The sequence below is a fragment of the Passer montanus genome, unplaced genomic scaffold, assembly GCF_014805655.1.
Source record: "Passer montanus isolate IOZ18808 unplaced genomic scaffold, ASM1480565v1 scaffold114, whole genome shotgun sequence".
Classification (NCBI taxonomy): Eukaryota; Metazoa; Chordata; class Aves; order Passeriformes; family Passeridae; genus Passer; species Passer montanus.
In genome coordinates this window covers 1,191,996-1,214,056 of record NW_024358058.1, presented here as the reverse complement: position 1 = coordinate 1,214,056, position 22,061 = coordinate 1,191,996, and the positions used below count along the sequence as shown (strand labels likewise).

The 22,061-nt window shown below is 48.6% G+C and overlaps 1 protein-coding gene across 2 annotated transcripts in view; it reads left to right on the top strand.

Moving 5' to 3' along the window:
- Positions 1–22,061, top strand: part of REXO1 (RNA exonuclease 1 homolog) — a 39,058-nt gene that overhangs the window by 5,559 nt on the left and 11,438 nt on the right. For both annotated transcript variants that reach the window (XM_039696764.1, XM_039696763.1), the window contains exons 2-10: positions 3,866–5,622; positions 9,015–9,116; positions 11,401–11,602; positions 12,276–12,439; positions 14,540–14,677; positions 16,561–16,684; positions 17,757–17,870; positions 19,490–19,627; positions 21,602–21,715. In XM_039696764.1, the coding sequence (XP_039552698.1) occupies positions 3,866–5,622; positions 9,015–9,116; positions 11,401–11,602; positions 12,276–12,439; positions 14,540–14,677; positions 16,561–16,684; positions 17,757–17,870; positions 19,490–19,627; positions 21,602–21,715 (2,853 nt within the window). The remainder of the gene's footprint in view (positions 1–3,865; positions 5,623–9,014; positions 9,117–11,400; positions 11,603–12,275; positions 12,440–14,539; positions 14,678–16,560; positions 16,685–17,756; positions 17,871–19,489; positions 19,628–21,601; positions 21,716–22,061) is intronic.

Genomic DNA, 22,061 nt, shown 5'->3' with positions numbered 1-22,061 from the left:
CTGTGGTAGGCTTGGACAAAAAAAAAATAATAGGAAGACTTTTCTCTGGAATGATTCACTGTAAAATAAGTTTTACCTTCACACAGGTGACCTTGTCCTCCCACTCTTCTTTAATGCCAGCTTTGTTTACTGCCTTGCCTGTTGCCCAAACTAGAAGGACCAGTGAGGAGTCTGGCTCAGAGAAGCTTTGTAATAATCCAGCTCCACCTTGGAACTGAAGCCTCATGTCCCTCAGTCATCCTGACAGTTACCAGGAAAAAAACCCATCAGCCTGGTTTTTTTAGGTAGAATCTTGTTCTGTGCTTCTATATTTTCTGTGCTGCAGTGGCTGATTTAAGCACAGCTCAGTTGGGTGTGTTCTAAAGCAGTTCTGGGTTAAATATAATGGTCACTGAGGTTCTGCATAGAGACCTCTGTGTCTCTATTAATATATATAAAAATATTAATGATATATTAATGTCAATAACTTGTTTAATATTAATAACTTGCTTTCTATAGTATTGATGGTAACCTCACCTTTTGTTTCCCAGGAGGGTTACTTCATATGTGTGAGGTACATTAATTTATTAAAATAGTTTGTACTTTAGAAAGTGTTTAGTTCACAATCCTGCACGGAGTTGGCATCTCCAGCCTCATTAGCTCGTGATTCCCGAGGGTCAGAGCAGACTGAGCTTTCCATCCCTCCACAAAGAGTTCTGCACTAGGAGTGCCTCCCAGGGCAGCTCATCCTGGTCACCCTGCGTGCCCAGCTTCCAGAGGGAAGAGGAATAAAGGAAAACATGAGGCAGAACCCCCTGAGAGTCAGATCCCAGGGGCAGGGAGAGCCTTCCCTTTCCTGCTCCTGGGAGTGTAGTTTGGCAGCTGAAAAGCTGATTTCAGATGGCAGGTGGAACATCTCTGGTTTGGAGACTTGTGTGCTTATGCCTCATCATATATGTTTACATATAAATAGATATAAAAATAAATATATAATTATATTAAATATAAGTAGTTATATATATATATAAATAAATACACACATATATAATTATTAGTTATATAAATATGAATAAACATAAATACAAAAATATATAAATATGAACATAGAAACATATATTTATTTGTATTTAATAGATTATATAAATAGATTTAGATTTCATATATAAATAGATATTTTTATTTTATATTTATTTATAGATTGTATAATTTTTATTTATAAATATTTTGTGTAAATGTTATATATTATATATATAAAGTTATATATTAAAATGATATATTTTTGTATATGTGTTTTTGTATAAATAAAACCCCTCCTGCCGTGTTTCTGCTGCATTCTCTGCAGATGCCTCCTGGCCAGAGGGGATGGTGCTGATGGGCATCCTGGAGCCACTTACACAAGTCTTTCATGGGCAGGCAGCCTTTGATCAGCAGTGCTGGAGAATCCATCAGGCCTCCCCCGCACTTCCACTGAGCTCCCTCCCTGCCCTGTCTCCCAGCCTGTGGCATGTCCTGAGGTTACAATGTGTGTTTTCATCATTCCTGCCACAGAAAATGTGCCAGGAGTTCTGTGCTGGAGAACAGCAGCCACCATGTCTGTGCTGGGGTTGCCCTCTGCTTTCCCTGATCCTGATAAATTTAAAATAGTTTGGTTTTCTGCATGTACAAGATGCCTTTTGTTTGGTTAGGGTTTGTTGCTTTTCTTTTTGGCAGGTCTCTAGATCCAGACTCTGTGTTCTCTGTTTGCAGGCCATCTGATATTTAGCCCTGCATGAATTATCAGACTTTCAGCTGTTCCCTTCAAATATTTGTGCTGCATTTTAGTTCTCAGTCCTGATTTAGAGAGCATTGTTTGACTCCTGCAGGCTTCAGTGCACTGATCCTTTCTGCCAGTGTGGAGCTGATGTTTCACACCATGGGCAGAGATGAGCTGTCTGTTCCTTCTCTCTTCCTAGGCTGATTTTATCCCTGACAATTCTGATAATCTGTACATAGCCTTGCCTTGCTGCTGCTGCTGTTTGCATACGGGTTTGTTCATGTTTTTGCCTTGTTACCTGCTTTTCTTCAAAGGTTTCTAACCAGGAATTGCTCTCCCCTGGTTTGTCACCTGCTCCCTCCCCGTGTCCCTGGCTGTGCTGGTGTCCCAGGGAGGAGCACACCCTGGGTTTGGAAATGTTCTTTGTGTCATCATTACAGCTCTCTGCAATAGCTGGAGGGGAGCTGCTTGTAGAAATAGCACCTTGTTCTTCTTTCCCCACGTTTGTGGCTCTGAGCAGGGCTCAGGCAGGCCCATGAAAGGTGGTGACATCACCTGCCATGGCCCAGAGTCCCTGTTCAATCAGGAACTAATTGGTTTGGGAAAAAAACTGGCAAACCCAAAGGGATAAAAAGTATTTTCTGAAACTGCTGCCTTTGTTTTAACCCAGCCTCTTTCATTCTGCTTCCTTTGGGGCCAGTTCTGCCAGACAGATCCTTTTCCTGCTGCCAAAGGAAGCTCTGCATTTATGTATCCTGTCCAAAAACCCCCAAACCTACCCCTGCCAACCCCAAAAATACCCCAAACCTCTCAGTCTAATGAGAATGGTAGAAACAGCTCTTTTAACACTGCCTGTTTCTGACTGTTACAAGAAATTCTCCCATCCCTCTTAGACCTGAGTGGTTTTTGATTTTCTGTTTTCTGTCTCTTCGCTTTTTGTTTGGTTCTTATGCATATCCATGTTGGAGAGGCAGTTTTGTACTGTCCTTGTAGCAGAGAACAAAAAGCTCCTCTGGAATGTCAGCATCCAGAGATGCTGTGATAAAACAAGGATTGAAAACAGTTCAGAGTCAAAAAGCAGCTGTTGATGTTCTTGAAGCTTCTGTCATTGTTGGAGTCCTGGAATGGTGTGGCTTGGGAGAGACTTCAAAAATCATCCAGCCACTCCTGCCATGGCAGGGACAGCTCCCACTGTCCCAGGCTGCTCCCAGCCCTGCCCAGCCTGGCCTTGGGCACTGCCAGGGATCCAGGGGCAGCCACAGCTGCTCTGGGCACCCCAAGCCAGGGCCTGCCCACCCTGCCAGGGAACAATTCCTGCCCAATCTCCCATCCAGCCCTGCCCTGTGGCACTGGCAGCCATTCCCTGGCTCCTGTCCCTGCAGGCCTTGTCCCCAGTCCCTCTGCAGCTCTCCTGGAGCCCCTTCAGGGCCTCTCAGGTCTCTCAGGAACCTTCTCCTGTCCAGGCTGGATGTGGAAGAGAGGCCATCAGAGGGACTTTTCTGGAAAGGGGAGTGTGGATAAAGGAAATATTTTGGGTGTTCGGTGTTCTTGCCTTGGTGGTTGCTCTGATGGTTGAGTTGTGTTGCCCGTTGTTTTTCCTTCCGACTAGCAGCTCTCAGTTTGTCATTTCAGATCAGAGAGGTTTTTCTGCATCTGCCATGAGGATCACTGAACCTTGAGGAATATTGGAGGCTTTTGGTGAGCTTTAGGTGTTGGCATTGGGAACTGAAATCCTAATCCACAGTTTCTCACTGGAATCCTCTTTCCTCTTTGGTGGCTGCATTGAATTTAGGAGATAGTTCTGTGCACATTCAGCTCCTCTTGGTCCTAATACAGTGATTATTCTTTGGTGCCCTGAAGAATTTTAATTTCTAGAGCTTTTCCATAAGTCTTAAAAGCACTTTGTTAACAGATCTTTAGTCCTGGGAGTAGGTTGTACAGTCTGGTTTAGTCTAGGCCAGAGAGCATCGCTGGTGGCTTTTGGTATCCTACATTTATTTATTCTGTGGTGCAGAATGTGGCTTTTGGTTGTGTCATTCAGTGTTGGAGTTTGATCAGAGCAGGCCCTGAAGAGATCTCATTTTAAATTTTACTCGAATTATTGGCAGTAAATGGTATTTTTTCTCTTTCCAGAACGAGGCTATGATCCCTACAACCCTGAGCTGCCCAGGCCCTCGCTGGAGGTGGAGGATGGCTTTCTGGCTGACATTACAGATGTCACACCTGGAATTCTGGAGCTGGAGCTGGTCAACAAGGCCATTGAGGCAGTGAAGAACGAAGTGGAGAGGGAGCAGAAGAAGTACGAGGAGCTGCTGGAAACCACAAAGGAGTTTGGTGCTTCAGAGGGCTCCTCACTCATTTCAAACACACCCGTGTCAGCTGCTGGGCCTCAGAATGAGTCCTTTGCCTCCTTGGAGTATAATCCAGGGAGTTACAACTTCAACAATAACTCAGACTACAACCCCACTCCTCTGGCTGCTGCTGGCCGCTCCAGTAAATACACTTTGGATTCCTCCCGCTCCAAGGGGAGCTCACTGGAGTACGTCCCCAAGGCTGTGGTGCAGAATAAAAAATACAGCAGCACTGTCACTAACAACAAATATGTGATCGACGACTCCAAGCCTTCCACAGACTTGGAATATGACCCCCTTTCCAATTACTCTGCCAGGCTGTTGGGCAAAGCCACAACCAAGGGGTCCAAAAGGGAAAGGGCCTCTGATTATGAGGACTCCTACTCTCCATCACGGAAGAAGCTCTGTGAAGATCCTGATGATGACGAGGTGTTGGCCAGGTTCTCCTCCTCTGAAGATGAGGCTGAGGTGGAATATAAAACAGCTTCTGGTAGTTCACCCTCAAAAGCTGGTTCTGAGAGTGAGTCAAACGAGTTCTCCAGCAAAGAGCAGAGCACAAAAGTGGATGGCTCTGCTTCCCAGGAGAGCAAAGAAGCAGCAAAGCACAGGGAGGACCTTCCAAATTCACAGAAAACCCTTGTCAAGAACTCAGCAGACAAGAACTCAAAGGCAGCGAAGTTGTGTTCTGGTAAGAACAACAAGGAGATTGAATATAAAAACAAAGACTCCAAAGACAAAACAAAAAAGAAGAAAACTGATGTTAGTAAAGCACCAGGCCTCAGTGAGGCTGGGAAGAAGGAGAAAAATAAAAATGCAGACAAAGACAAAGTGGTCAAGAAAGAAGAAAAATTAAAAACCAAGAATGAAGAGAAAAACTGCAAAGACAAAAGCGTCAAAGTGAAAACAGATGGGAACTTGAAGAAACCTGAAAAACAGAAGTCAGAAAAAGTGGATGGGTGTAAGAAAGAAAAATCCAAGTCCAGCAGCAGCAGTTCAGGAAAAAGCAAGAGCGAGGGTGTCTCCAAGGGCACAGAGAAAGTGGGGAGCAGCAAGAAGGATCCGCAGAGCAAAACCGCTGGTGTGAAAAATGGCAAGGAAAGCTCTGGTCATAAAAACAAGGAGAAAGGGACCAAGAGCTCCCTGGAGCGCAAGAAGGACAAGGTCAGTTGTGCAGGACAAGGAGACCCCAAGAAGGGTCGGAAGCAGCAGAGTTTGAGTCACGTGGACCTGTTTGGAGATGAGAGTGGAGATGAGGATGACAAAGGCCGGCCTTTGTCCTCCTCGTTGTTTGATGTGAGCTCGGACTTGGATGGGGCTGACTCTGGCTCAGCCTCTGACAGTGACAGGGACAGGACAAAGAAGGTGAAGCGCTCCAAGCTGTCCAAGTCATCATCATCTTCCTCAACATCTGATGACATTGATTATTCCATCCTTGAGAAAGATGTGGACTTTGAGTCAGATCCCATGGAGGAGTGTCTCAGGATCTTTAATGAATCTAAAGATGTGAAAACTGAAGACAAGGGAAGGCTGGGCAAACAGGTAATGCTGGCTTGGGGTTGTTGGTTCTCTCCCCTCCAAAGGTGGAAGGATTCTGGTTTGGTTTAGTGGTGCTGCTTATCTCAAGTAGCTGAAGAGGGAGACTCCATGTGTTGGAAGAATCTCTTCCTTGGTGTGGCTGAGTGCTTGGGAGTGTTTGCACCTGAATTTATCTGCAGGATTGAAAGCTACTTGAAATGCAAGGGTTCAGTCCCCTTTTGTGTGGGAGGCTTTCAGGGTTATCAATTACTTCTGTCTCCATCTGGCCTGAGAACCTTGGGGGTGTTGATGGCTGGAGAAAAGGCTGCAGGGAGTGAGTTTTGGGGGTTTCAAAGCCAATCTAAGGTTGCCAGCCTGGGCACTGCCTTCTTGTTGCAGCGTAGTTTAAGGAACATGGGGGCAGGTAGAACCTGGACAGGGTGTTGGTGTAAGTAAGTCCAGTATTTGTCAGTCCCTTTGGAGACTCCCCAGATTCATCTTTCCTATTCTAAATGCATGCTACAGGTAGTTCCTCAGGATCTCTGGATACCTTGTGGGTGGTGCAAGCAAGAAATGGAAGGTAAAATTTCTTCCAGTGGTACCAGGGGCTTCAGACTAAGGAAGTAAAAAAGTATTTACATAAAAAGAAAAGAGTTGAAGGGCCCATTATCTGTAGCAGGAATTACTGATCAGTGAATTCAGAAAGTGCTGAACCAGGGGCTGCCACTCACAGCCAGCAGTTAATTGTGGCCCGGGGTGACAAAGCTCAGTTGTCAGCAGCCACGTGTGGCTCCTTTGCATCCCTGTGCTGAGCTTTGGTTTCTGCTCCTTGGGGAAGGAGGCTCACTGCAGCACAGGGATCCTTCTTTGGGACACCCACCTGCTGTGGGTGGGATTGCTCGTGGGGCATTTTTTTTGTTTGTGGAATGATTTCCTGCATGGACCCATTGTGGTTTGACACTGGCCAAACACCAGGAACCCACAAAAGTCACTGCCTTGCCCTGCTACAGCTGCACAGAGGAGAGAAAAAGTTCAAACCAAGGGTTCATGAGTTGAGATAAGGACTAGAAGAGAATAGTCAAAGGGGATAACTTAGAGGTACAAAATGAGTTTATTGCTAAAAAAATCAGAGGAGTATAATAAGAAGTAAAGTAAGCCCTTAAAACACCTTTTTCCATCCCAGCTCCTCCCTCCTTCCCAAGACATCAGAGGGAGACAGAGCATGGGGGTTTGGTCAGTTCATCACTGAGATTTTCTTCCACTGCTCTGGGAGAGGAGTCCTTCCCCTGTGAGGCTGTGGGGTCCCTCCCAGGGGAGACAGCTCTCCATGAACTTCTCCAACGTGGGTCCAGTCTCGTGAGCAGCAGCCCTACTGCACCTGCTGCAATGTGAGTCCCTTCCACAGGCACACAGCCCCCCAAAACTGCTGCAGTGTGAGTCCCTTCCACAGGCACACAGCCCCCCAAACTGCTGTGGCATGGCTGCCATCCTCCAAGCACAGCCTGCTCCAGCCTGGCAGCAGGGTCCCTCTCTCTGCACTGGGTCTCCCACTGGAACACAGCCTCCTCCAGGCACCCACCTGCTCTGGCATGGGCACCTCTGCCACGGGCTGTGCATGGATCTCTGGATCCCCATGGATCTCTATGGGCTGTGGGTGGATCTCTGCATCCCCCATGGATCCCCACGGGCTGTGGGTGGATCTCTGCATCCCCTGTGGATCCCATAGGATGTGAGTGGATCTTTGCATCCCCTATGGATCTCTGTATCCCCTGAGGATCCCTATGGGCTGTGGGTGGATCTCTGCCTCTCCCATGGATCTCTGCATCCCCCATGGATCCCCACGGGCTGTGGCTGGATCTCTGCATCCCCTGTGGATCCCCACAGGCTGCAGGGGCACAGCTGCTTCACCATAGTCATCATCACAGCCTGCAGAGGAACCTCAGCTCTGGTGCCTGGAGCACCTCCTGCCCCTTCTTCTCCACTGACCTTGGTGTCTCCATGTCGTTTCCCTCACATGTTCTCACCTCCTCTTCTCTAGCTGGAATTAAAACTGCATGCCTCACTTTGTTTTGATTTTCTTCTTAAATCTGTTACCACAGAGGTGTTGTTACCATCTCCTCTAACTGGCCCAGCCTTGATCAGCAGCAGTCCATCTTCAGCCACCTCTGTGCTTCCCCCCACTACCAAACACCAGGCCATGCAAAACCAGCACAACCCTGTGTTGTTTGGGCTCAGTAATGTGCCAGGGCTTGGCATGGAGTTCAGGGCAAGGCTCTTGCCCCCAAGGGTGCTGGCACTGCCCAGGCTGCCCAGGGAATGGTCCCAAGGCTGCCAGAGCTCCAGGAGCTCTCAGGGCTGCTCAGGGTGGGGCTGTTGGGGTGGCTGTGCAGGGACAGGGGCTGCCCTGAGCATCCCTGAGGGTCTCTAACAGCTCAGGATACTCAGGATTCTGTGATTGCAGGAGCTACATGTGGGCAGTGCAGTGCTTTTCTGCCTGGGAGAATTGCTTTGTGGGAGTTTATTATGGCTGTGAGTGAATGAGCAGACTCTGGGGTTCCTGGGGAGCCGAGGGATTCAGGGTGAGGTGCTCATCCTGAGTGCCCTTGTGGTGATGAACACAGGCTTATCCCAAGTGGTGCCTGAGCTCATCCCAAAGTCCAACCTTGGCTCTGTTGCTGAATTTCAGAGATTGTCAGGCTCATGTCAGAGTTTTGCCAGGAGTTGTTTTGGGAAACTGAAAACAAGATTGTCTGGAGAGCAGCTGCAGTTTTGAGAAAGAAACTTGTGAAGTGTTTTGTATCAATTAACAACTGATTCCAATTTCAAGCAGATTTCCAAGTGGTTCTCCTTGCCCAGAAGCAGGTCTGAGGTGTCAGTTTGGAGTAGTTCTGGCTGGAGAGGTGCTTCTGCCTCCTGCTGAGTTTCTGGATGTGTCCTGGACTGTGTCACCAAAGTCTTCCTGCAGTGACAGCTGTGGCTGAACCTGCAGAAAATGTTTCCCTAAATGTGGGGTGAGGGCACCGTGGTTTGGTGTTGAGCACGTGTCAGCACTTGCCCAGGGCAGAATGAGTCAGTTCCCACCTTCTTAAAAAACCAGCCCACCCCAAACCCCCTGGACTCTGAAAATGCCATGGGAGGTGAGGTGTGTGAGTGGCTGGCAGGGGAGGGCTGTTCAAGGCTCCTGGTAAGGCTGATCTGCCTCTTGGAGCTGCTGGGGTGGCCTGGGGTGGGAATGTCCTGCTGCTGTTCCTTGGCTTCCTTGGTGGCTCCTGGGTTCACAGCAAGGTTCTTGTCACTGGCCCAGCAGCTGGCCACGTGTTCTCACCTGTCCTCTGCTGGGTTAACCCAAAAGGAGACTTTCCACACCTCCTGCATGTGAGGGATCTTCAAGTCTCTTCTGGTTTTTTGTTTTCCAGCCATCCAAAGAAGAAACAAATGAAGAAAAGACAGAAGATAATTTAACTACCTTGTTTCCTGGCCAAAAAAGAAGGATCTCTCATCTTGTCAAACAAGGAAATGTAAGTGCAGATTTAGAAGCAGATTGGTTTAGGCTGTTCCAAGTGAGGGTTTTGTGTCCTGACCCTGGAGAAGGCTGCACTCCCAGGGCCAGGCAGCAGTGTGAGAGCTGTTTGTGCTGGAATCAGTCTATGGCAGTTGTATTTCCTCTCTTTCCAATTCCTCTAAAAACTCCCCTGTTTAGGATCTGTCAAAAGTGGCAGCAAAGCTCTCAGTAAACCTTCCTAAAACCAAGGGTAGGCTGGGAAGGGTGAGCAGATTGTGCTCTTGGTAACCCTTTGGGATAGGTTTGGGGTGTTCATTTTTCTCCAGTGTAGCTTAATTTAGAGATTTCAGTAAAAATTAACTGGACACAAGGTCACTCTGTGTCTGCTGGTATTTTTCTGTGCCTTGTGGATCTAAAAGATACTTCAGGAATTTGGTCAGATGTTTAAAACCATTACCTTACATCTGTTCTGAATCAGCCAAGATCTCTGCAGTATTTGTTTAGATACTCTTCTTTCCCAATTGTACAAATACAGAGAATTAAAACAAACCAAAAAAAAAAAAAAGCAAAGAAGAAGCAAAAAATTCTGATTTTTTTATTCCTTTCTCCCTGGGATTTTAATTCTTGTTTTCTCTGAGGGTTTAATGTGTTTCCCTCCAGGTGCTGATCACAGATTAGTTTTATGTTGCAGCAGGATAAGAGTGGAGGCTTGTGCACTAATTTGAGCTGGGTAGTCCAGATTAATTGTTCTGCCTTTCCTCTCTGCCTAGGAAGGGTTTTTTTGCCTTTAATAATTTGAAGCCCTGGGGTCAGTACAATGGGTTTTATTTAACTACATATCTCCAGCCAGTTCATGTGGTTTGATAAGGGCCCTTTCTTCCAAAATGAAGAGATAAGAGACTGAAGCAAATGGCTTGGAAATTCATTAACTCAAATATTTATTGCAAAGAGGCACCTTTTAGACATGTACAAACCTTCAAATATATTTTCTTAATGTGACAGCTGATCCCAAAATGCTTTCCAAAGATGGGAGCCCCAGCAGAGCCTTTGCTTGGGCAAACAGAGCTGATGGGGTGTGCTCAGCTGCCAGGGCAGCTCCAGGACCTGCATTCCCTGCAGGATCTCAGCTCAGAGCAGCTCCCAGCTCTGCCCAGGAGTGCTGTAACACCTCAGCTGCCACTTTTCACCTCAGAATGTGCTTTGCTGTGTCTCTCCAAGTGGAATATTTGCTCAGTCTTGCTCATGATTTATGGCTCAGGGACTGAGGGGAGGGAGCTGAGTTCGGGGTTGGTTGCCAGGGGAAATGGGGGCCAAAGGAATTGCAGGTGAGGCAGAAAATGAGTGGCCTGTCCTGCTTGGAAGTCTGTAATTATAATTTAATGTCTGACTGCACCCAGTTTGGTATCCAGAAGCTGCTGTTAGCATCAGAGGCCGGGAATGCAGGAGGTGCCAGCTTGCCCCCAGGTGTTAGACTGGGTCACACTCCTCCAAGGAGATTTTGGGAGGGAAGGCCAGTTCCTCACATTTCAAAGGCTGTTAAGTAGAGGGAGAAGTCTGTACTACTGCTGCTTCTCCTGCACTTCTGCTGCTAGGAAACTTCTCTCTTTGCTGACATAATTTCTGGCACTTTTCCTGCAAACCTAAATTTGGCCATCAAAGGAAGCTCGTGTGGAACCTGTTTGTGCTGTAACGGCCGAGGCACTGAGGTGCCTCCAGAGGTGGGCAGGGACACCTCCTGGAATCAAAGAGCCTGTTTGAAATTCAGAAAATCAGTTTATGTAATGCTCTGATGCCATAAATACTTCTCAGTGAGCCTTGTAAGCAGTTCCAGGGCTGCAGAGAGGTGCTGTGGTGCAGAGGTGGATGCAGGTGTCCTCAGGGAGGGAGCAGTGGAGCTCAGTGTCATGTGCCAGAGAGGAGTGGAGAATTGGTGACACTTTTTTGTTGCAGTGGAAAGCAAAGTAGGCAGCACAGGGCTAGGTCTGTGTGCTAGGGCAAGGCTGAGGGTGTTGCTAGAGCCCAGGTCTGGGCTGGGCACAGCCACTAAAAGCAGCTCATGAATACCACCTGCCCACTGAGGAACGTGCCAGTGAGCTGGGAGGCGTGAATCATTAATGCCATGTTTGTTGAAGGATGACTCTTTAATTATTTCATTCTGGAAGCCACTTGGGATCTTGTCCTCTCAATACCCTGTACTTGCTGACAGAGGGGTTGAGGAGAAGAGTCCTTTCTGGGGTGAGTGGGAGGCAGGGGTGTGGATGGAGCAGGGGCTGCTGGCCCTAAACGCTGTTTGTCTGCAGGCAGAGGCCCCGAGCAAGCCGGTGGTGCGGCCCTACCGTCCCCCCACGGCCCAGGAGGTGTGTTACCAGAGGATCCAGCTGGCTCAGCAGCAGGCAGCACAGCTGGTTGGGGCTGTTCAAAAGACCTCTCTCTGTTTGCCAGGAGAAAAGAGGAGGATTGCTCACGTGCCAAATGCAGCCCTCACCGCAGCAGCCAAGCAAAGTAAGCCAGCGGTGGGATCTGGGGTCACTGTCCTGTCCTGTCCTGTCCTCCCTCTGGTCAAAGGCTCTACTGTGTGTTTACATTTCTCCTGAGCACGTGTGAAACTGTCAGGGGTTGTGTAGGACTGGCCATGACTTGAATCTTTGCTGGTAGTGTCCAGTGGAAGGTCTGTCCCTGAGAAATTCCACCCTGTTGTGAAAAGCAGCAGGTCAGACTTGTACAGCCTGATGTGTTGTGCCCGGCCTCCCTCACTTCAGCCTCTCCTTTTTCTGTTTCTTCCTTGGATTGTGTTTGCTTTCATTCCCTCTTCCGTTTAAGCCTGGAGCTGGCAGGAGCAGGAGGGAAGTGCTAATGAAGGCTCATTGCTGTGCCTTTGTAGTGGAAGGACTCAGAGCTGACGTGTGGGGTGTCAGTGCCTCCAGCTGACAGAGCTACCTCTTTAAACTCTGCTGACTCAGTCACCCCAAAACAAACCCAAATGAGACACGTTTCCTGGCAGAAGATTTCTTCATCCTTGCCTGCAAGGTGGTAAAATTGCCCAATTTGTATCCCTTTGGAGACCTGGACTTGAGAAAATCACAGCTTGCAGTACTGGCCTTTGATAGTGAGTTCATTCTGGCAGCCTGAAGCCCAGTGGCAGGATTTGCACCTGAGTGTTTTGTGTTCCCTGCAGGCCTCAGGAGCAGTAAGGCGGCTGTTGGTGGCAGGAGTGTCACACCTTCCAATGACTCTGAAGCCCCCACCCCTCCTCTGAAGCCTTGCACCTTGGCTGGGATGGCTTCCAAGACCACCAGCACCATCGTGCCCAAAAGGGTAGCACACGTTCCCTCCTTACAGGTAAGGGCAATTTGAATTATTTCTTGTCATTCCCCAGGCAGGGTGGAATGTTTGATCCTGCTGTTCCAAACTTAGCCCTCCCTGAGAGTGGTGTTTTGATTATGTTGATTGAGTGGGTTTGTTTCTTCCTGTGGTTTTCCTAGATAGCATTGTATAAAAAATTAAACACTCAAGGGGTAGGAGCTTAAAAAGGTAGCAACACTTAAATGCTGCTCTGATCTCTGTGAAAATTGATCACTTGTCTCTAATTTGAGCCTTCTCTTGTGCTGACTGGCCTGGGTGTGTTTGGGGCTTGGAACCTCCTGTGCTCAAAAGCCAGGGATGGATTCATGGCCTTCCTGGGCTCTGTGGGCCACACTGGTGGTTGTGAATAATGTCCCTCTGTGACCTAGATATAAAATATGAGCACTGAACTTCATGCTGCTGCTGGTGTTTAAGGAAAAGACTATTTTGTCTTTGTTAGCTGCTTGTGTTTTGTTTCTCTTTACCCCCAGGGATCTCTGCCCAGCCTTTGGGTACATTTCCTGTGAGTTCCTAAGCAAAGTGACAGGAGCCAGGGAATGGCTCCCAGTGGCAGAGGGCAGAGCTGGATGGGAGATTGGGCAGGAATTGTTCCCTGGGAGGGTGGGCAGGCCCTGGCTTGGGGTGCCCAGAGCAGCTGTGGCTGCCCCTGGATCCCTGGCAGTGCCCAAGGCCAGGCTGGACAGGGCTGGGAGCAGCCTGGGACAGTGGGAGGTGTCCCTGCCATGGCAGGGAATGAGAATGGGATGATTTTTAAAGGCCTTTCCAACCCAAACCATTAAGTTTCTTAAGGGATTCTATTAAGTCCCTCCTTTCCATGAGCACTGGGAAGCTGTTACTTATTAATTGAGAGCAGAATTCCTGCTGGAGCAGCCTGGGGATGGCATAAGGAGCTGTTTGCTGGAGTGGATGGCAGAACTGGTTAGTGCCAGGACTTGATTAAAGATCCCTTTATTGATGATGGCTTGTGTCAAGATCTGTCATAACTTGCTCTGATTATTTCTAGAAGAGTGAAAAGTAATTTTTTTTTCCTTTCCCACCCAAACTGCCACCATAGTAACGCAGAACTTGAAGCTGATTAAAAATAAGAGAAAATAACTGAAAGGATACAATATTTAGCAGAGTTACAGAGGTGCTTAAGGGTATAATATTAGAGGTTGAGAATTTATACATTTAATGAAAAAGAGCAAATCCTCTTGAACAGGACATCAAGGTGAGAGTCTCCTGGGGAAAATGAGCACTTTTCCCATTGAGATTGGACCAGACCAGTTGCTCCCCTTGGAACAATATCACATCATCCACAGAGCTGTTTCTATTCCAGATTGCAGCAGATGGCTTGGTTTATGGATATCTCTTGGGTGGGATGGAGAACAACTGACAAAACAATTGGGTGTTTTAGAGATGAATGAACATTTTCCTCTCTGAAAAGGAGGCAAGTGTGCTGTGATGTGGGGGATAAACTGGTGTGGAATGGAAAGCTGCAGTGGTGGGTCATAGCTCAGTCCAACATGCAGCTTTTGAAGAACCTGCCATTAAACTGAAGGGGTAAATCCTTTTAGGAACATCATGATTGGCATTAAAAAAGGAAGAAAACCCCCAATGCCATCAATTTGCAGGAATGCCCCAGGAGGTGGGGGTGGGTTAAGTGTCTGCCAGCCTGGCAGGAGGGGCCTCCTGTTCTCTCTTCAGAGCCAGAGAACCAAACCTGTCTGTGGTGCCCAGAACTGGTGCTGTGTGTCCATGGCTCCAGTGGTGCTTGGTGCCATCCTAACCTTGGACCTCTCACTGGAAATGTCAGCATGGCCTGCTCTGGAATGCTGTGTGTGACTAATGCCACTGGAGTCCTTGGCTCCTGGCTGACTTCAGAGTGAAATACAGCTGTTTTCTAAAGGACTTAGAGCTCTGAAGGTGGCGAAGCCTCAAGTGGTATTTTTAGTACCAAAAGTGCTGCGTGTTAAGTTTGGCTTTGGGCAGGTTTTCAAAAAGGAAGTCACCCCATGATTAATAACAGGAAATGGGAGAGCCTCAGAGCAACCTCCTGGAGCCTGACCAGCCTCTTTCTCTCTGTCTCACCTCCAGAGCACCACTTTACAGAGGCCTGTTATTCCCACAGAATTTGGTGCTAAAGTCCCAACCAACATTCGTCAGAGGTATCTCAATCTCTTCATTGATGAGTGCCTGAAATTCTGCTCCTCCTCCCAGGAAGCCTTCGACAAGGTCTGTACAGATCCCTCTTCTCAGGAGTAATGTTTGCAGCAGGGAATGGCATCCTCTGCCTTGGCCAACACCTTCTAAAATGGTAGCAAATCCAGAAAATTGAATTGCATTTATGCTTGCAGAAACTTGGGGGTGGGAGCTCGATGATCTTAAGGTTCCTTCCAAGCCAAACCATTCCCTCATTCCCTGAAGACTCCACTATCCACAACTGAGGAAACTGGCATTAAATGTTACCAGACTGGGCAACAGCAAGTGTCATTGCAGTGAGGGCTTCCAGGAGGAAATCCCATCTGTCCCTTCATGTGGAAAGCTTGCCTGAGCCCTTCAATAACCCCAGGAGAGACTGCAGAGGAATGTGCATGGTGCTCAAAGAGTTTCTGCTCTGGTGCAGCCAGAAACACCTCCTGGAATCAAAGTGTGGATTTGGGATAGATGTGTTTGGTTGGGAATTGGTTCCTTGCTGCTTCTCAAGGCTGTTAAGGAGACTTTAAGGAGCCTTCTAGCAGCAGGCACAATATAGTAGGACTTCCAGAAGCAGGGTGGAGAGAGTAATTCCTTTTCTTGGAAAAGCTTGGCTGTTAGTTGGGTGAATGTGGGGCATTGTGTGGTGTGTTCCAAAACCAAGCAGACACCACGAGGATTTCTTTTGTGGGATTCCACCTTCCCAAGGAGTCACCATTTGCCAAACCTCCTTTTCTTCTCAGTTAAGATCTTGCACTGCACCAAAGTGGGGAAAGCTGCCTTGCCCAGGCAGTTCTAAGAACAAGAATTACTTGATGAAAGCATGGCTTGAGTCAAGGTGGCAGCAGACTTTATACTGGGGGAAAGAGAAGGGATGATACCAATTTAAAATACTGCCTTGCCCAGGCAGTTCTAAGAACAAGAATCAAGAATTATTTGATGAAAACATGGCTTAAGTCAAGGTGGCAGCAGACTTTATACTGGGGGCAAGAGAAGGGATTATACCAATTTAAAATACGTTAGAGTTTTTTTGTTGTTGTTGTTTGGTTTTTTTTGCTAAATACGAAAGTTTTATTCATCTCTTCAGGAAAGTTTCACATGGAAGTGATTTTCCCAGCACTTTGTTTAAAATAAAATTACTTATTTTCCTCTCTTCTTACCTGAGCAGGTACATATTGGTGCCATATTCTGCTTTATTACTCTATTCCTTGTCAGGCAATTTTTATTTTTTAATCTCTGCTGATAGTGTAGGCTGACCTAGAACAGAGGCTAGGCAGAGGTAAAGAATAAAGTAGGGATTTCTTAGGAGGCCTCAATGGATCCACATTGGGCAGCACAAGAGCCCAGCCAGGGCTGCACCCAAGATGAACCAAAATGGTCACAAAATGCACGACCAGTCACAGGGTCTCTCACTTTTATCATTTCTGCTCCATTTGCAGACTGGAGTTCATTGTCCAATTACAGCCCCAGCCCATGCAGTCCCATCCTGCTTATTTTTCTCTCTTCATTCCACATTGTTTGTGCTTTTGGGCCTGAGATTTGGATCCTTTGTCCTTGGTGCCCAGCTAGAGCAGGAATTGTTTTGTCTCCCTGCTCTGTGCACAGAGCTCACCATCCCCTCACAGGAACCTAGACCCACACACTAAAGCAGCAGAGAACCTGAAAAATAGAAAAGTTCAAACCTGAGGCATCACTACTTGGAGTCTGTATTTAAGAGCCAAACATTTCTTTTGTCCCAAAGCCATGGGAGCTGTGCCTGCCCTATCCTGGAAGTGTTCAAGGCTAGGTCGGATGGGGCTTGGAACAACCTGGGATAGTGGAAGGTGGAAACAAGTGATCTTTGAGGTTCCTCCCCACCCAAACCATTCTGGGGTTCTGTGAACAGTGGAGGAGTGTGTGGTGATGACCTGTGCTGTTCCCAGGCCCTGGCAGAGGAGAAGGTGGCCTACGAGCGCAGCACCAGTCGCAACATCTACCTGAACGTGGCCGTGAACACCCTGAAGAAGCTCCGCAGCCTCGTGCCCAACTCCCCAGCCAGCACCAACAGTAGGTACCTTGCAGCTGAGCTGGAGCCCTGCTGGGATTGCAAACCACAGAGAGAAACTTGTTTGAAAAGCCAGAGCCCATTTCTCGGCAGCATTATGCTGAGAGGCAAACAGCTCCAGTTCAGCTTTTTATAGCCTGGCAAGCCTTAATGGGCCTTCAAGAGGCAGGTCCTGCAATGCTTTGTTGGCTTTCTCAGCCTAAATGGAGATAATGCCACACGGGTGGAGGGGTTTTTTTAGCACAAGTTCTTTCAAATGAAAAGCCCTGCTAATGGAGTAACTTTCACATGATGCCTTCAAAGTGATAGACTCGTCCATCACCACAGAAATCTGTTACACACATTAAGCTTCAAGAGAGAAACGAAGAGGGTTAAGACATTTCATTATTGGCTCTCGAGAGGGTACATTAAACAATCAATTTGTGCTGTTCTTGTGAATTTTTTTTTCTTTGGTCTCTTCCCTTTTCTCCCCTCTGTCTTCATTACGTTCCTGGCCATTAGGCAGAGCAGCTGAACTTGGAGGCTGGCCTTTAGCAGAGGGCTGCCAGTTAATGATTAGCAAAAAGCCCCTCTCTGCCATTGTCTGATGTGTTGAGCATATTCTGGAGCTCTGAAGCTCTTTTCTGAAAGAAGCTGAAGGATCCTGCGTGGGAGGTTGGTCTGCAGGGCCCCAGAATCCAAGCTGCTTCCTGGGGGTGGGTGGTGCCCTCACACAGCACATGAAGGGGTCAAGTTGTTTCTGTGCTGGCTCCTCTCTTGCTTTTGGTCAGTTGGAGGGCTTGCTGTGCAGAGTGAGCAGGGAGAGCTACAAGTTTCTAGCAGAACTGGAAAAGTGTCTTTGCTGCCCTTAAAATGGCTGTGGGCTGGCAGTGTGAACAGAATACTCTGTGTGGTGCTGGAATGGAACTGCTGGGCCAGCATGTGGCACAAAGAATCCATTTCTGGAGCTAAACAAGAGTTAAAGAGAGTAAACACGTCCTCCTCTTGCCCATATGCAGTGTCCCAAACCAGGACTGGAGTCACCCACTCTGTACCTGATCTCTGTCCCCCTGTGCTGTTCCCTTCTCCTTGCAGAGACAAGTAACAAGAAGGTGGTGTCCCACGAGGCTGTGCTGGGAGGGAAGCTTGCTGCCAAGACCAGCTTCACTCTGAACCGCTCAGGGAGCCTGAGAGCCGAGGATCTGACAGGTCAGACCCTGCCCTGCTGGGCTGTCACTCGTGAGGGGGAGCTGAGCTGTGACACTGACCGGGGGGTGAGGATCAGGCTGGTGCATTCACCTCGAGTTGTGGGGGCACTTCAGCCACCACACTGGGCGCTGCCAGGGCTGCTCAGGGTGGGGCTGCTGGTGATCCCTGTGAGCCCCTTCCCACCCAGGATTTTATGACCCCAGGCTGCCCAGGGAATGGTCCCGGCCCCAAGGCTGCCAGAGCTCCAGGAGCGTTTGGACAGCGCTGCCAGGGCTGCTCAGGGTGGGGCTCTTGGTGATCCCGGTGAGTCCCCACTCAGGATTTGAAGTGCTGGGATTTCTCAGTTCTCTGGCTGCATCACAGGGCTGCAGAGTCCCTTGGGGGATGGTGACACCACTGACCAGTGCCCTCCTTCTGTCCTCGCTGGGGCTCTGAGGTCACTGCTGCAGCCTGGCTGGCTTTGATGGAGCATCAATAACCATTCAGAGCTGCCTCTTGTGCTTTGGGCATTATTTTACTTCAACTCTCTTGCCCTGAAGCTGTTCTTTACAATGTGCCTGTCAGATTAAAAGGCAAACTTAAAAATCTCCATCTCTGCAGGGCTCAGTTTCACTTTCACCAATGTCACAGTAAGGTCGTATCGTAGCCAAAGGGTTGTGCCACGAGCATTTTTCATGTGGGCTCAAATCAGTTATGGGTATTTTGGTTGCCAAGAGATGTAGGCAAATTGTGGAGGAGATCAGAGAAGAGCCAGGGAGGCCATGGAGCAGAAGGAATTGACATTGAGAAAGCTTAAAAGGGCCAATATAGCTCAGCTAAGCAACATCAAAGGGCACCCAGGAATATTGGAAGGGTTTAATGCAGCAGCCAAAGGAGATATTGAGCAGAGAGAAATAAGTTATAATTATTCTGTGAAATGAAACAAGCAGCCTGAAATCAGTAGCAGGAAGAAACTTCTGATAATGAAGTTTTTAGGGAGCTGTGGGTGGCCTTTGAGGGGTATTTGAGGGCTGTGTTACCAATTATCAGCTGTTGCATTTAAACACTGAAATGGGAGAAGTCTCATGTTTAGTGACAGGACAAGGGGGAATGGCCTCCCACTGCCAGAGGGCAGGGATAGATGGGATATTGGGCAGGAATTGTTCCCTGGCAGGGTGGGCAGGCCCTGGCTTGGGGTGCCCAGAGCAGCTGTGGCTGCCCCTGGATCCCTGGCAGTGCCCAAGGCCAGGCTGGGCAGGGCTGGGAGCAGCCTGGGACAGTGGCAGGTGTCCCTGCCATGGCAGAAGTGGAATGGGATGATCTCCAAGGTCCTTTTCAACCCAGGTTGGGTTGGTTGTATCAGTAACAGCAAGGCTGAAGATGGGCCTTTTGGAGGAATTCTGTTCCAGCTGTGCTTCCCAGACTTAATGCTCCTTGTTCAAGGAGTTTAAAAATCAACTTGGGCCAGATATTAAAAATGACCACCCAACAGCTACTCCCCTGTCCATCCTGAGCTGAGGCAGTAGAAGCAAGTTCAGAATAGTGGGGGAAGTTCAGTTTGTGAAGGCAGGAGACTTGGCAAAGGCAGAGAACCAGGCAGTGCTTTGGTGCAGGGCGCTGAGCTCTGTGTTTGTGTGCAGGAGCTGCCCTGTACCGGCGCCTCAAGGAGTACCTGATGACTGAGGAGCAGCTCAAGGAGAACGGGTACCCAATGCCTCACCCCGAGAAGGCTGGACGGGCTGTGCTCTTCACTGCAGAGGAGAAGAAAGTGATTGACTGTAAGCTCTGCTGGCTCTTCCCTTCTGCAGGGTTTGCTGGACACAGCAGGAGCTGCCCCTTGGTCCTGCTGGGATGGGGAGTGTGGCTGCAGAACTCTGCTGCATGGAGAGTTTCTTCAGCTTTCACATCCTGAGAATGCTGGTTTTGACCCAGAGTTTATCGTTTGTGGGGCTGAGGGAGGTTTCTAATTTCTAATTCCCAGGTAACAAGTGACAGGATGAAAGGAAACAGCCTCAAGCTGCACCAGGAGAGGTTTAGATTCAATATAAGGGAAAATTTCTTCTTGGAAAAGGTTGTGAAGCATTCAACAGGCTGCCCAGGGCAGTGGTGGAGTTATCACCCCATAAATGTTGAAAAAATACGTGGATGTGGACTTGGGGACATGGTTTAGTGGTGACCATGGTGGTGGTGCTGATAGTTGGACTTGATCTTTAAGGTCTTTTCCAACCTCAGCAATTGCAGCATTCTGTGCTGCCAAAGAACAGCAGTTGAGCAGGCTGGAAAGAGGCTCCTGTTCTGCACTTGGTGACCCTCCCCTCTCCTAGGGAAGGATTTTTTCTGTCTCTGTCTGTGTGAGCTGCTGTTAAGGTGGGATAAGGACTGACACTGGGCTGGGCTGGCTTTGGAGTGGGTCCTGCTGTGCTGCTCTGGATTGCAGAGTTTTCTGTTTGATCTCATGGCACTGCTGGGCCAAATAGTTCCCCAAAGTCCTTTGTGCAGCTGGACAAAATGATCATAAAATCACAAAATAGTTTGGATTGGAAGGAACTTTAAAGCCCAGCTCATTCCACCCCCTGCAAGACCTTCACCAGACTGGGTTGCTCCAAGCCACATCCAACCTGGCCTTGAGCCCCCAGGTTTCCTCAGGACAGGATGGGTCCTCCTCTGAATTTCCTGAACCCATGGCAAGATTTCTGCTCCTCAGCCCCTGCCTAAAGCAGCCTGTGCTGCAGCAGGGATAAAACCCAGACTGGTGATTTCTGTTGAGGTGCTTTGCCACGCTCCCCTGAGCATCTGTGTGGAGAGACCTCAGTAAAGTGTGTTAAGTGCTCATCCATGTTAACACCTTGTGCCTACATTTGTCCTGTGGTTGCTGAAGCAACCTGGGCAAAAGCTCTCTTGCATTAACACTGTCAAGTGCTGTATTTGTGAGAGCCCTTTTTTCCCAGGAACCAGCCAGCTTCTTTATATGAACCTGAGCTCATGTTCCTGGTTTTGTTCCTGTAGTTTCCTGCAGATGTTGCAGGATCTTTGAATTTCTCCTTGTTTAACTAAAGCTGGTGCTGCCACTGTGACCAGTTGGGCAGAGCTAACAGCTTGAATGCTCACACCAAAATGGAATTTTGGTGGGATCATGGAATTGCATGGAGATCAGAAGAATGATAGCTCCTTCCCAGTGGCTTTTTGCATCTCCCTTCCCCACATTTTGGGCAGTAAAAGCAGAGGTGGTAGGAGGGGGCAGTTGCAGACTGCCAGGCCCTGCCCTAAGTGCTCCTTCATTTGGCTGCTGGAAAATCCTGGCAGAAAAGCTGTGCCCTAGAAGAGGTAAAATGTCATTTGGAAGTGACAAGGCACAGATCCCCTGGAAACCAGGCTTCATTAGCTCTGGTGTCCAAAGAATGACTTATTTATCCTGTTTCTTAAAATAACTGTGTTAGACTCCAACGTAATTTGCTGTGCATGGAAAAACAATGCAGCAAACCTTGCTGGAACTGGGGGCAGCTTATGTGCACCAAAGCCACTGGAGAGTCTTTGTGTTTGGGAAGTGTTTGGGGGGGCAGATTTCAGAGGGATTGCTGTGCCCTTATAGGAGTTTGCAACAACACTGGGAATCCTTTTGAACAGAAAACATCATTTAACAGCATTTGGGGCTGGAGTGGTGGTGATGTGCTTTGCTTTGGCCAGGTTAAGCAGGTGAGGGGTAGGAAGGCTGCTCCCAGTGACCTGGCTGTTGTTTCTCTCCTGTCCCCCAGCCTCGTGCAGGATCTGCTGTCGCTGTGGCACCGAGTACATGGTGTCAGCCTCGGGGAGCTGCATCCGCAAGGAGGAGTGCGTGCACCACTGGGGGCGGCTGCGCAAGCAGAGAGGTACAGCCTGCCAGGGATTGGCCCTGCTGCCTGCTCCAGCTCCTAACACAGCCTCTCCCTCAGCTTTGAGCTGGATTTTGGGGCCTGTCACGCTCCCAGGTGGTGGCAGTTCTGTGCCTGTCACTGCAATGACCTCGCAAAGAGCTGCTGGGCTTGGCTGTCCGCAGAATGTGACACTGGGGCTGCAGCAGGGGTGTGTCATCTTTGTTCTGAAAAATAAAGGAGAAAACCTTCCTGTGCTTTTTGGAAAGAATCAGCCCTTTAAAAGGCTGACTGGGAGCACTAGAGGCCTGTCACTCCCAGGAGAGTTCACTGATCTTGGTTGAATTCATTTGCAGCAAGGCAC